Genomic DNA, 15,774 nt, shown 5'->3' with positions numbered 1-15,774 from the left:
ACATCGAAAGTGATGAAATGATTTGGGAGGTTGGTTATGACTAGACTGAACTCCTGCCTCAGCAAGGACCTGGACCCACTGCAATTTGCCTATCACCATAATAGGTCAACAGCAGACACAATCTCAATGGCTCTCCACCACCTAGACAACACACACACCTACGTCAGGATGCTGTTCATCGACTATAGCTCAGCATTTAATACCATCATTCTCACAATCCTGATTGAGAAGTTGCAGAACCTGGGCCTCTGTACCTCCCTCTGTAATTGGATCCACGACTTCCTAACTGGAAGACCACAGTCTGTGCAGATTGGTGATAACATATCCTCCTTGCTGACGATCAACACTGGTGCACCTCAGGGGTATGTGCTCAGCCCACTGCTCTACTCTCTGTATACACATGACTGTGTGGCTGGGCATAGCTCAAATACCATCTACAAATTTGCTGACGATACAACCATTGTTGGTAGAATCACAGGTGGTGATGAGAGGGCATACAGGAGTAAGATATGCCAAATGGTGAAATGGTGCCACAGCAATAACCTGGCACTCAATGTCAGAAAGACGAAAAAGCTGATTGTGGACTTCAGGAAGGGTAAGACGAAGGAGCACATACCAATCCTCATAGAGGGATCAGAAGTGGAGAGAATGAGCAGCTTCAAGTTCCTCGGTCTCTGAGGATCTAACCTGGTCCCAACATATCGATGTAGTCTTAAAGAAGGCAAGACAGCAACTATATTAGGAGTTTGAAGAGATATTGCATGTCAACAAATACACTCAAAAACTTCTATAGTTGTACCGTGGAGAGCATTCTGATGGGCTGCATCACTGTCTGGTATGGAGGGGCTACTGCACAGGACCGAAAGAAGCTGCAGAGGGTTGTAAATCTAGTCAGCTCCATCTTGGGCACTAGCCTACAAAGTACCCAGGACGTTGTCAGGGAGCGGTGTCTCAGAATGGCAGCGTCCATTATTAAGAACCTCCAGCACCTGGGGCATGCCCTTTTCCCACTGTTACCATCAGGTAGGAGATACAGAAGCCTGAAGGCACACACTCAGTGATTCAAGAACAGCTTCTTTCCCTTTGCCGTCCAATTCCTAAATGGACATTGAAGGTTTGAACACTACCTCACTTTTTTTAATATACAGTATTTCTGTTTCTGCACATTTTTAAAAATCTATTCAATATTTTTAATATAATTGATTTACTTGTTTATTTACTTATTTATTAAGATGAGCACACACACTAAAAACAGAAAACTGCAGTGCTACATTTATTCTATCCTGACTTATGGAAGTGAATGCTGGACCATTTCCCCAGCAATGGAAAAGAGACTAGAAGCAGCTGAATTATGGTTCTACAGGAGAATGTTAAAAATATCATGGACCACACACACATCAGATGAAGAAATTCTCAGAAGAGCTCAAGCAGTTCGATCACTCATACCAACAATAAGAGAAAGACAACTCAGATTCCTGGGACACATCATGCGGAAAGATGAACTAGAAAAACTCATACTCGCTGGAAAGATTGAGGGGAGCAAACCTAGAGGAAGACCTCGGCTTATGTACATCAAAAGCATAGCCAGGTGGCTACACATCGAGGAAATGGAAGTCACCCAAAAAACGAAGGATAGATCGATGTGGAAAACCATGGTCACCAAAGTCCGCATCGGATATAATACCGAGACAGACAGACAGTTTATTTATTATTATGTTTTATTTTATTTATTATTATTATTTTTCTCTCTCTCTGCTAGATTATGTATTGCATTGAACTGCCGCTGCTAAATTAACAAATTTCACATCACATGCCGGTGATAATAAACCTGATTCTGATTCTGATTCATTCAGTAACTTATCAAAGCCTTTGCAAAAATAATAATTTCTTGCAGAAAAATCAAATTCGGATTCTTCGAATGAAAATAAACTTATACATCCAACCGTATTAAACTCTCTGCATGATTACACATTTCGTTCTTGCGCTGGTTCTTCATCTGGGTGGCTACCCATCTTGATTTGTTGGATGAAATAATTGATCATTCACAGTAAGTCAATTCACAATTGTACAAAACTTGACCAAATGTCTTGGAATGATTTTGCAGAACTAATTCCCGACTACACAGCAGGGATTTTGGACACTGGTCTCTGCCAATATTGTCTCGTTGTAGCTACTGCGTCTTCTAGCTGTAGCTTCAATAAATCTTTCATCGCTATTTTCTCTTCTCCAAGGGTTTCACCCTGAGGATACTACTAATTCCACTCTTAACCATTCATGTCTTCAGCTTTTAATCGTTGCTGCGTTTCTCTCCTCCGTCCTGTGTCCAGCCTGCCCCTCCCTCGCATAGCGTTCTTTTCAAATTCTCTTTTAATAAAATCGGTCCAACTTGTTTTCATCCCTCCGCAGGTAGAACTTTCGAACAGTACAATTTTGGGTTCAATTAACCTGGGTTACACTAGCAATCGGGGTTCAATTCTGTAAGGAGTTTCTACATTCTCCCCGTGGGTTTCCTTCAGGTGAGATTAGCGTTACTTGTCACATGTACATCGAAACATACAGTGAAATATGCGTTCAGTTTTCAGTGCTCCGGTTTCTTCCCATATTCCAAAGAAGTATTAATTAGTGATTCCTGATTTGCGGGCAAACTATGTTGGCGCCTGAAGCATGGCAGCATTTGCGGGCCGAATCCAGCACACATTCAGACTTCATTGGCCGTTGGTGCAGACGGCGCATTTCACAATATTTCAATGTACCTGTGACAAATAAAGCTCATCCTTCTAATCTTTATCTTTTTTACAAGCTCCCACAAAAAGCAGTGAGCATATTTTCAGGTGTGTTGAGGAATTTAGTACTCCCAAACATGAGAAAATCTGCAGATGCTGAAAATCCGAAGCAACGCACGCCAGGCAGTAACTATGGAAAAGAGTAAGCAGTCAACGTTTCCTGAGGAAGAGCTGCAGCCCAATACGTCAGGAATTTAATATTGTTGGGTTTTGGGCAGCCATGGGTGCAAGGCCTTACTGTTATTTGTGTATATTCAAATAGTGTGGGAGCCTGAGATTGAATCTTGTAACCGAAGTTAATCAGTGTGAATGGTAAACAGATTCGGATCTCTCCCTGCTTTCCATTTCTGTTTGCCAATGTCCCTCCTCATGGATTCTGACGCCAGCTTCAGAGAAGTTGGTACTAACCATTCTAATTTTGCTGGAGGGAAATCAGTCCACAGATGTATGCTTAAGATGTACTGACACTCTCTAAAGTGCTATTATTTAATCACAGCTAAGCTCCAGGCTACCTGTTCTCAAAAAGAGCAGGAAGCTATGAGACTGCACTCTGTACTGTGCTTTTGGGTCCTCTCCAGTCTTTTAAGTTTGAAACTGATTTACCAAGCCCCCCAGACTAAACTAGAACAAAGCAAGCAATAAAGACAAATCAAATGGCAAGCTATTACAGTTAAAGCTGCATCAAAGAAGCCATGCAGCAAATCCCAACTCTCTGTCATTGTTCTGTCAGATACTTGTTTATCTTCTGTGGGCCAGTGACAGGTAAAATCTATTCAAATTGATGTAATTTGTTTTTTTAGAAATATATTTAAAATGCATTTAATTAAAAACAAATTGAGATACTGAAAAATAAGAAGTATTGAAATAAAATGAAAATAACTAGTACTTTTTAAAGTTTAATCTGCAGACGCTGGAAATCTGAAGTGAACACAGAAAATGCAGGAAGCACCCAATAGGCCAGGCAGCACCTGTGGAAAGAGAACTTGGCATTAATGTTTCTCTCTATAGATACCTGAATCGTTAGGTACAGCATTTTTGCACTCTGGCTAACGGGCCAGATGTGAAAGATATTTCACCCTTGCCCCCATTCACCTGACTCTCTCCAGGGTATCTGCACTCAGTTGTTGAGCTCTGTATGAAATTTTGGGAGCACAGTAGCATAGTGGTTTGCATAATGTTATAACAGTGCTAGCACCCCAAGTTCAATTCCCACCACTGTCTGTAAGGAGTTTGTACGTTCCCCCCATCTCTGTGTGGGCTTCCTCTGGGTGCTCTGGCTTCTTCCCACATTCCAAAGGTGTATGGCTAGTAGGTTAATAGGTGACATGGGGGTAACTAGGTGGTGCAGGCTTGTAGGGGTGTAGTAGCCTATTACTGTGCTATATCTCAAAATAAGTTAATAGTTAAATCTAGTTACAGTATACGGTGTCAGATAAGGTGACCTAAACATGTGGGAAAGCCTGGTATGCCCTGCCCTGAGTTAAAAACATTTGATAGCCTTGGAAGGTCGCCTGATAGCCTGGTGTGGTCCTATTGCCTCATTCCAACTTCACTCTGCCATAACCTCTCTGCTGGTAGCACTCTGGTTATATTAAACCATGCAAGCAATAGTCAAATCAATTGAGTGTGTTAACCTGGTACACTGAGGGACTGAAACTGGATTTAACATTAAGAGAAATTGGTTGAAGACAAATAACATAGAACAGTATGGCACAGTACAGGCCCTTCAGCCCACGATGTTGTGCCGACCCTCTGAACTACTCTAAGAACGTTGAACATTGCAGAGAAGGCACAGTGCTATTTCCTGGTTTTTAAAAAAGTGCTTCCAATGTCTGGGTGTTGTCAGGTGGGGTGTTATCAGGGGTCAGCTGCAAGGTACGACATTGATACAACATTGAGGCAAGTGAATGGGATTGAGTTGGGTGAGGCAGGCATCAATGAAGCAGATAGGAACTGGACACCCGAGGACACTGATCAGAGGAAATGTCTGCAGCAGGGTTAAGTGCAGAATAACTATCACACTGCTGCCCTCTAGACTCAATAGTGAGTTTGGCAACTTTAGATTATTCAGTATTTACTGGCATTTTCACTTCAGGTTTCCAGAATCCACTCTGTATTGAAATTGCTCTGCACCAACACCATTACTTGTTTCATCAATTAATCTCTACAGCTGTCAACTCCAACGAAGACCTTACCTTTTGTTTTCTCCTCCCTTCCCTCCTTTCTTTGCATCTAGAAACTTGTTTTGCCTTTTCACTTTTCCCAGTTCCATTTAAAGGTCAATGAAGTTAAATGCAAGTAGTGTTGTCTCTTAGTTGATCCTATATGACGGGCTGAATAATTTCCAGCAATTTGTGCATCACATAATTGCTTGTTCCTCTTTTCCCATCTTTCCTCTCTGTGGCTTTACTTTGCCCTTTTACTATATCTTGCCTTCCCATTGCATATGACCTTCCTCTCCTTTTACCTCACAATAATCCACTTCACAAACTTTCAGAGAGTGATAGGATTATTCAGCACAGAAATGGTATTTCTGTCCATTACATTCAGGCTGACCTTTTATTCTATCCACAGTAATCCAATTTGCTGGGAGTCTCCCGAACACCACATCTGACACTGAGCAGAGAACACTGGCCTCACATACATACTTCCTGTCTGTGTTCTACACAGATAACCTACCTCACCTCGACCTGTTATCACTGAAGCTCTGTTGAACCAAAGCCTTACTACTCTTAACACCCGCTCCTCCTACGCTCGCTCTATAAAACTGTCTCCTTTTAAACTCTTATCGCTGTTCTACCTGGCTGATGTCCAGGTACTTGCGCAGTCGTACCCTGATTTTTTTTAAGGGAGAGAGAGAGCCTGTGGTATGTCGAATGCCGGGTGAACAAAGTAGTCTTTGGGGTAACTGCAAGCCTGTGTCTTTACTGTTGCTTTGCTCGTGCTTGAGTGATTGGTGACAGGTGCCGATGTTTTGTTTTTGCTGGTGGGGGGAGTGGGGAAGAGTGGGGATTGTTGCTTGCTGCCACTTACGCGCGGGAAGGAGGGGAGCTGGGGGGGAATTTGGGGTTCTAACATTTGACTGCCGTTCATTCTTTGGGGCACTCCTCTGTTTTCGTGGATGTTTGCGAAGAAAAAGCATTTCAGGATGTATATTGTATACATTTTTCTGACATTAAATGTCCTTTGAAACCTTAAATAGTGTTTTGTAAAGATGCAACATAAATATCCCAACTTTTATATTCTCTGCCTCGAGCTATGAAGGCATGCCAAGTGCCTTCTTTACCACCTCATCTACCTGTGTGCTATTTTCAGAAAACGATGAACTTGAACCCAAGGTCTCTGTTAATATTTGTTAGTGCCCTGCCATTTACTGTATATATTATAGACCTCTCTGGCTTCCCAAAATGTATTTATTTATTTAGAAATCAATGATCCACACTGCCCGACAACTCACCGATTTCACCTAGCCTAATCACAGGACAATTTATAATGATCGATTAACCTACTAGCCGGTGTTTGGACTGTGAGAGGAAACCCACACAGTTGTGGAAAGAATGTACAAGCTCCTGACAGAATTCCAAACTCCGATGGTCTGAGCTGTAATAACATCAGGATTAAATTACATCTGCCTGTGCTTCACTCATCTTTCCATCTGAGGCCTTGGATAACCTGCCTTGCTATCTACAACATCATTATCTTTTGTGTCATCCACAAGCTTACTAATCATACTCCTACATTCAGGTCCAATTCATTAACGGATATCACAAGCAAGTGAGATCGCAACACTGATTGGACTGATACACCACTAGCTACAGACTTCCAAACAGAAAAGTAACCTTCCATCATGGCACTCTGCCTCCTATCACCAAACCAGTTTTGAATCCAGTTTACCAAATCCGCTTAGATCCCATGTGTTTTAATCTTCTATTGTGTCTGCTATGTGGGACCTTCTGAAATGTCCAAATAGACAATGTCTACAATCTCACCTTCAATCTTCTTCAACAAACTCAATTAAATTAACGAGGTGGGATTTCTCCTGCACAAAATCCCACAAACTATTCCCGATCAGCCTTTGTACATGATCCATACCTCTTACAATTTTTTCCAATTGTAAGAGGTATGGATCATGTACAAAGGTACATGGACAGAGGTATGGATCATATACCACTGACCTGACTTTACTGACCTTACTCAACATCCTTTTTTTTTCCATTCAAATGCCTGTTACGCCAGCTGGCATTTCAGGCAACAATGAAGGTGTTCCATCTCTCTCTGTCCTTAGCCATCCTCTCTAATGCACCCCGAATGTGGTTCAGGGTGACTTCATTCACCGTACCAGTAGCACCCTCTCAGTTTTCACCACTGTCAGTCATGCCGATCCCGGGTGGAGACTCAGGAATATCATCACATACTGGTATAGATGCAGGCTGTTTCTGTAACAAATTTTATCTGGACAGTCAGGATTGCTAGACTTGAGGTGTACCCCCAAATCTGGAGGACCGGTAGACCTCTATTAGTCTGGCCATTTGGCATGGGTGACCCTATCAAGAGTCAAAGCACAAGGCCCTGATTCCAGCCAATATAGCGTTTTAGGTCATTGAGGCACACAAGCCTCCAAACCCTATGACAAGGTTGTAGTCTTCTTGCAGGACTTGACATCCCTGCTTTCTTTTTTTTTCCCCAACACTTTCCCCAGGCTGGCTGCCATCTACCTCACTTACGTAAGGTATAAGCACTTATCTCCTCATTTTCCTTCTGTATATAAGCAAAGAATTTGCTGGTGTTGAGTCATTCATTTATTGAAAAATAGAATAAAAAAACAAGAATTTGAAGATCTGTAATCAAAATAAAAACACATTTTATTGAATTTATTACAAAATTTAAAGAAAGAAACACTTTCTTTACAAACATACAGAGAAACAATATGTTACACACTGGCCACACAAATAAAACATGCCTAGAGATTGATGATGCCAAATATGCTAGATAATGAAGTCAGCATATTGTTCATTGCTGAATTGTGTGGATGCGGTACAACACACTGTTACAATTATATAGTATATTTAACACTCCTGACTGGGCAATATGCTCACATTTTATTAAAATGGTTTAGATAGCACATTTTAGCATAATGATACCAGCAAGAATGAAGACGTGCTACAACTTTGAAATCACTTTTACTAGATTCAGCTTGACCAGCAATTTGGCTCTTTCTGGTAGTTGATCACTCTGCATCACCTTCACATATAAGACTCATTCTGGTGTAGAACAATTTGAAATGAACCTTTGCAGACACAGAATTCAGTTCAAGGTCTCCCTCCCCTTCATAAAATATACAACTTTGAAAGACAGTCTCTAGCTTGTGGCCTTCAAGCACAGTAGCCAATTTTATACATCAGTCTTCAGGCAGAAAACTATAGCATAAAGGGAGACTGCTTTACATTCAAAGCCTAATTGAGGCCAGTGGTTTGAATGGAATGGAAGGCAATGAATATAAATGATCCTAGCATATCATATATTGTAGGTCCAAGCCTTTGACAGTGTGTAATACTAACCATAGGCTGTACTACATTAAAGAAGTCTTGGTTTAATGTGCAATAATAAAACTGTAGATGCCAGTTGTTGAAACTGAAATCCAGGACACATTAACTGAATGTTTCTGCATCAATCTAGATTCAAGAAAGTTTTATTTTGATACATCGAGTTCTGAACAGTAATTCTTCGAGTATGTAGATAGTGCAACCATTTTTTTATCCAGTATAATACCATTCAAGTCAGGGCAAGAAACATAGAAAGAAAGAAAAGCTTGCTTTTATGTAGTGCCTGATAACTTTCAACTAGGAAATGTGGTCACTGTGAAAAGCAAGAAATGCAGCCACCAATTGTACAAAAGTTACTCTTCTAACAGAAATTGATCGCAAAACAATGTTGTTTAGTAATGTTGAGTTAGGGATAAGTATTAGTCAGGATGCTGAGTTTAATTCCATAGTGTGGCCACCATCTTGTCTACTGAACAGAAAGTGGACAGGTTCTTTTTCAATGTCTCATCTAAGTCAGCCTAGATGTTTGAGGTGGGATATGAACCAAGAACATAGAGCCAGAGTTGATGTTACTGGAAGCCAGAGTTGAGTCTTTGTCTAAAGTGCCCCAAGCCAGCAGCAAGGTACTCCTCCAAGGCTGAGAGAAATTCTGGATTATCAAGTATCTAGGAATGCACAAATGCTCCTCTCCCTCAGGCAAAGGAGAAGACACCACTTTTTTAAAAGTATGTTGCACGTTAGAATATTATCAGATTTCTGATGATAACTTTACCCTCTTGTGTGGGAACTCCTTTTTCTTCAGCTAACTTGTTTGAAGCTCATTCTGTTTGTGACTTTCCCCTGAGGTTCAGAGGTCCTCACTGTTATCTACTCTCACCAGCTCCAACATGCAGGAATATGCCTGTATTTCTCTAAACTACACCTCTGTGATGAATTCGTATGCAAATATAATCCTTTCCTTTTATAAAAATGTTTTCCACATCTCAGAAACCTGTTCCCATACATATGAATAACTTGCTCAGTGGCCAATTGATTGAAATGGATATTGGACAGTAATACATCTGCTCTATCACATCTTTGTCCTTTATGTCGGAAGCCTGTTTTTAAAGCAATAAATAAGGCTTACCTTTAATTAAGCAAAGTTTAATAATTAATGCTTATTTTTGTGAATTGCATGCATGAAGGGATATAAAGACTTGGGGAATGGAGTCATTTCTCTCTGAATTTATAAGACCAACGTTTATTTCCTGGTCAGGTAGATTGAAAGTAAAGATTGTATCCAAGGTAAAGACTGTCACTGATTGCATTCAGGCCCCATGTAAAGTTAACAAGGAGCTATAATCAACTGCAACATTATAAACATCATCACAAACCAATCACACAAAAACATGCTGAATTCAAATTGTGACAGTCAAACATGAAAAGTCTTAAACCTGCTTTCAGGATATTTTCAAACGTGCATAACCACAAATAGCATACCTGATGCAAATATCCATTAGCAAACAGACAGCATACAGAATATTTTCCACACTCTTACTATTTCAATACTTTTGTGGTTGGGGATAGATTATAGTTGCATAGTACTCAGAAGACCAAATTTTCACAATCTCAAAGTTTACAATCTGAAGAAGTTACAATATTGCATGTGTTTTCTCAGTTTCCTGGCAGTCTTCGACGGGATGTTTCTCAGTTGGACAACGTCCGTACAACGTCAACGTTATGCCCAATCTGCAGCTCTGCGCTCATGGTCACAGGACCTGTCAGCCTGGGACACGAATAATTACCCCCATTGTCCAGAGGGTGTTGAATTACCCTTTCTACTCAGACCCACATTGAGTCTGAGAGGGTGATCTTCCAGACCATGGCTCTGAAAAGTCAAGGTGCATGATAAGAGTCGTGAAGAAGTCCTCAACATTAAAACATCACCTCTTCGCAGCTGCCATAGTCACTCTCCATTAGATCAGAGTCTTCATAGCAGGTGGGGACCACCAAGTGGGGCGTCATGCCCTGGGCGTGCATGGGCCCACACTCTGCGTAGGATGGCTGGGCAACACTGAGGCGAACGTGGACCTTCTGGTACCCTGGCTGAGGGGGAATGCCTGGCGGATGGGCCTTGAGCAGCTCCGCCGGGTAGTAGCTGATGGCAGTGTATTCGTTCTGACAGCGGGACGGCAGCAAAGGCATTGGACTGCCATCGGGAAAGTCCTCCAGCCCCTGGTCGTTGTACTGTGGTGGCAGGGGTGCCCGCTTGCTCCACTTCGGGCAGTGGTCCAGGGGGAATGGGAAGCCATCGAAGGTGTCAAAATGTTCGTTGCCCATGGGATGTTGGAGATTCTCCACCCTTCCTTCGTTACATGGGTATTCATGTGTTCTTGGGGGTTCGGGCTGTGGTGGCCAGACTGGAGGGTCACCATGGTAGACTGAAATTTCAAAAAAAGAAGAAATGTTAATGTAATTATTTACCTCCACGCAAATTATCACCAGGCATTGCAGAAAGAATAAACACAAGAGATTCTGCAGATGCTGGAAATATTGTGCAACGCACACAAAATACTGGAGGAACTCAGCAAGTCAGGCAGGTCAATGGAGGCGATTAAAACGGTTATTTATCAACTGCTCTCTCCATTAGATTCCATCTTCTTCACCCCTTTACCTCTTCTACCTATCCCCTTTTTACTTCATCCCCCTCTCCCCACCCACCTTCCTCCTCATTTGATCCTGTGCATCATCCGCCAGCTGGCACTCCTACCCCTCCACCCTCCAGCTTCTTTTGGCTTCTGCCCCTTCCTTTCCAGTCCTGATCAAGGTTCTTGGCTCACAAAGCTGACATTTTATTCCCCTCCATAGATGCTGTCTGACGTGGAGTTCCTCCAGCATTTTGTGTGTGTTGCAGAAAAAACAAGACTGCACAGAGCTGTGAGAGAGTGGTGAGTGGGTGGAACGCGTTGCCAGGGATGATGGTAGATGTAGATGCATTAGGGGCATTTAAGAGACTCTTATATGAACACAAGGATGATAAAATAATGGAGGTCTATGAGCTAGGGAAGGGTTAGATTGATCTTAGAGCAGGTTCCTAAAGGTTGTTACAGCTGGGGCGGAAAAGGGGGTAAGCTTGCACTACCTATTTAGTGCTCCCAATGGTTGCGACTCAAATAGCCTCTGACAACCAAGGCCAGCTTCTGACTTTCATGTGTGGCTTAGCTGCAAAACCTAGTGGCACCATGTCTACCGACAGCAGAAGAGGCAAAGGAAGGTTACTGGTGCCTTGAAGCCAGTCGTTTCGGACATACAGCTCGTCAGCTGGAATTGGCATCTAGGAGAAGGAAAGCGCTGATCTTGAACCTCTGCTGCCTTTCAGCTGTACTCACTTATGGGAAGGCCACTGGTGCTGGACTGTGTTGGCCTGTGCCATGCCTTTCGATTCATCGGCTGCATGGAGAGGCGGAGCCTGACTCATCAGCGCCAGCTTGCTCTCCATATCATACTGCCCTGGCGTGCGTATTATGTAGACAGCTAGGATGCAATATCCATGGTCGGCTCTGACCAAAGGAGAGCCGCGAGAATAGGCTAACAGGTCAGCACAACATTGTGGGCTGAAGGGCCTGTGCTGAGCTGCAGTGTTCTATGTGGTATAAGTTACATTTTACTCCTTTAGACTCCAGTGTAATAAAACTCAACTTTTCCAATATTTCCCCATAAACCAATCTGCGCTTTCTATCAACATATCCACAAGTATCACACTGAGTTGTAAAGGCCTGAAAAATCCCAGATGTTTGTAGTCCAGTTTGTGTTGAACATTCTGCCTTAATTTCTTTGTTCAGTATCTAAAAAGTTTCCCTTTTAAAATTTATAGTACACTGCAAAAGTCTTAGGCACGTATATATCTAGCTAGGGTGCCTGAGACTTTTGCATGGCACTGTAGTAATTTTATGTATTGCACTGTTTTGCCGCAGCAAAAAAAGTCACGACATATGTGAGTGAATATAAACCTGATGCTGATATTGGTCTCTACTGTGGACTGAGAGTGGGAGGGAGCAGGGAGAGGGGGAATCATGGTTGGCAAAAGGGGAAGGGAGAGGGAATGGAGCAGGAAGCACCAGAGGGACATTCTGTAATGATCAAAAGACCAATTGTTCGGAATTAAATTACCTTGCCTGGTGGCTCAGGGTCGGGCATGTCTTCACCCATACCAACCCTAGCCCTAACCCCTATGCTGGCATTCCTTCTCTGCTACGAGTCCTACACCCCTCCCGCAGCACTCCTCTCTCACCATTCCCAATCACATTCGCTCCTGTCAGATTCACATCTTGCTCTCCGTTCCACATTGACAAATGCAGTACCGTGCAAAAGTCTTAGGCACCCCAGTACGTGTTTAAAACTGCTGCACAGTACTGTACGTCTTTTACATTAATGTCTGATTTATTTTCTGCTTTGTATATTTTATTTAATATTCACTATTCCGTTCTTTACATTTTTTCCTCTTTTCAATACTGTTTTTCTGTTCATACAGACGATGAAGAGTTCCAATTTGTCAACAGGACCTGACCAGGCAAGACAGCGAACACCAAGAGCCGTGGGGAGTGGAATAATGATGCAGAAACAATTAAAGAACTGTCAAAAAAATATCCAAGATGTTGTAAGTGCCCCATGGCTCTTGAATTTATCAAAGCAAAGATCAGGGAGCTCCTGAGTTGGATTTTGGGCTTCATCAGCCACCTCAGAACTGATATGGCTGGAGTGGAAGCAAGTTATCCTTGACTCTAAGGCACTGGCTAATAAGCAAACAACTAAGTAGTCATGTGTAAGATAACTAACTACATAGCTCTGGTGCCCAAGACTTGAGCACAGAATTGTACCTAATGGAGAGAGTTCCAAATAAAGCAGTCTTCCTTCGGTGTGGGGTTCAATATGTTTCCTACATTATCCTGATGAGTATATTTTAAAAGCACTTTGTTTTGCTGGAAAGAACTTAGGAATGTTTCAAAACAAATTGTATAAATGCAAATTTTTCGTCATCTTCTTGACCTTTGCTGAGTTAGAATTTTTTTCCCTTATATAAGAGATTCCTACTCTTCCTCATCCTGTAGCTGACTCTGTCAAATTCCAAGGGTCACTTTTAACAGAGACAAAAACCAAGAAGAAACAGTTGTTCTGTTTCTGCAGAAAAACGGATTTGAAAATGTTGTATTATCCTAGAACAGGGGTCCCCAACCTGGGATCCACAGACTCCTTGCTTAATGGTATCGGTCTGTGGCATTAAAAAAGGTTGGGAATGCCTGTTCTAGAAGCAATTGGCAAGGCTTTCGGGGTAGTGGAGGTATAATTTGTCCATCTGTGCTGATCACCCCATCCTTGACTAAGCTGTTCCACCGTGAACACGATCTGTTATGAGTTAACATGATGCTTTCAGATCAGGTCATGCATAGCACATACCTCCACCGCACTGCTCAGGTGTGTTTCTGGGGTACAGGGGCTAGTGACCCTTGTGCCTGTTCTACGTACTTGCTATCACTGAGCAGCAGTAAACCATCTGATTGGCCTATCAGAGTTCTCTTTGGGAACTAGTTGACTTGATCAGCATTTCTGATCTGGCTATTGTTCACGATCGCACTTAATAAAAAAAAGAGGCTAGCAATATTATCCATTTTCAGTTACTCTTGGGAAGGTGATATAGAGCATGGACAGCCTCTGACGCTGTAGAGAAAACACTCCAAGTTTGCTCAACCTCCTCTTAAAACTCATTAATCCAGGCAAGATCCTGGTTCATACACCACAGCAGGTCCTCTGATAAAAGTTCTCCAACAATGCCCTTGAGCAAAAATTTCCGGATTTAGTAGGAAGGGTGAGATCATCTAATTCAGGATGGTGATGGCATTTCCATCCATCTCTTGTCCTTATCTTTCTTGGAAGCTGCAGTTAAAGAGATTGGGAGTCGCTGTCAAAGTATCTCTGTAAATTTGTTTGTGAATTTGTCAAATGGTACACAGTGGTGTTTAAACTGGTTCTGATGATAGTGAATGCTTAGGTTCATGAACTGGGTCACAATCAGTGGGGTAAACTAATTATAAGGCATAGGAGCAGAACTGGGATATTTCATCACAACTGATACATTGTCCCTCTCAACCCCATTCTCCTGCCTTCTCTCTGTAACCTTTCATGTTCTTACTAATCAAGCGCCCATCAACCTCTGCTTTAAAGATGCCTAGTGACTTCTACAGCCGTCTGTGGCAATGAATTTCACAGATTCATCACCCTCCACATCAAGTCAAGTCAAGTCGCTTTTTACTGTCATTTTGACCATAAACTGCTGGTACATCTCTGATCTAGATAGATAGATAGATAGACATACTTTATTGATCCTGAGGGAAATTAGGTTTCCCTCGGGATCTGACAATGTGACCATACTGCTGCCCAGCTAATGAGACGTGTTCAAATGTAACTATTTCCAGCGCTAAAAACCCAAATAAAACTCTCTCCACCAGCATGTTAGAGAGGGTGCAGCTTCAACGTGTTACCTGAAGGGACGTCCTTGTATTCTGAGGCTGTGCCCTCTGGTCCTAGATTCCACCACCATAGGAAACATTCTCTAAACATCACTCTAACTAGACCTCTCAATAATCAATTGGTTTCAATCTCCCCCCACCCCCTACCATCCTTCTAAACTTAAATGAGTACAAGACAGGGCTATCAGATGCTCCTTGTACGTTAACCCTTTAATTTATGGGATCATTCTCGTGAATCTCCATTGGAATCTCTCCAAAATCAGCAAGTTCTTTCTTAGATAAGGGGCTCAAAATTGCTCACAGTGGTCCAAGTGTGTTCTGACCAATGCCTTATAAAGCCTTATTCCAGCAGGATATCTCTCAGAATGCAAGGATAAAAATGGTTCCCTTTGTCCTTTATTTCAAAATGCAAATATATTTTATTTCAGGTTCAGATTTATTTATTTATTTGTTTGTTTGTTTGTTTGTTTATTGATACAGCACGGAGTAGGCCCTTCTGACCTTTCAAGCCATACCGTTCTAGCAACCCCTGACAAACCTGACTAAACCTAGCTAACATGACCTTGGGATGAGCTCAGGGCTGCCCATAAAGCACCAACATAGAATGTCCACAATCCATACCAGCAGGCCCACACTTTGTTTATTTAATTGCAGAGATTGGTGTCATGGGAATTGTCTTTGATTCAGTGCTGCTGTTGGAATCTGTTCTGCAGGTTCAGACAAGTTTGGTTCTAAGCTTCTCACATTGAATGTTTGAAGTAAATAGAAAAGCAAGTTTCTAGTGCTGAGGCTTTATAAGAGATTAGCAAGGCCTCACTTGGAGTATTATAAGCAGTTTTGGACCTTTTATTTAAGAAAAGAATGTGCTGACATTGGAGAAGGTTCGGTGGATGTTCACAAAAATGATTCCAGGAAAGAAAGGGTTATCATACAAGGAGCGTTTGA

The 15,774-nt window shown here is 42.1% G+C and overlaps 1 protein-coding gene across 1 annotated transcript in view; it reads right to left on the bottom strand.

The window, feature by feature from the left end:
* Positions 1-10,225: 10,225 nt before the first annotated feature.
* The window catches only part of fat2 (FAT atypical cadherin 2), a 115,270-nt gene continuing 109,721 nt past the window's right edge, over positions 10,226-15,774 (bottom strand). The window contains exon 23 of the mRNA XM_072264622.1: positions 10,226-10,746. Within this exon, the coding sequence (XP_072120723.1) occupies positions 10,241-10,746 (506 nt within the window). The 3' untranslated portion in view covers positions 10,226-10,240. The remainder of the gene's footprint in view (positions 10,747-15,774) is intronic.

This window comes from Mobula birostris, chromosome 7 (genome assembly GCF_030028105.1).
Source record: "Mobula birostris isolate sMobBir1 chromosome 7, sMobBir1.hap1, whole genome shotgun sequence".
Taxonomy (NCBI): domain Eukaryota; kingdom Metazoa; phylum Chordata; class Chondrichthyes; order Myliobatiformes; family Myliobatidae; genus Mobula; species Mobula birostris.
Note: the sequence above shows the minus strand (reverse complement) of the source record. Positions and strands in the feature narration are given on the sequence as shown.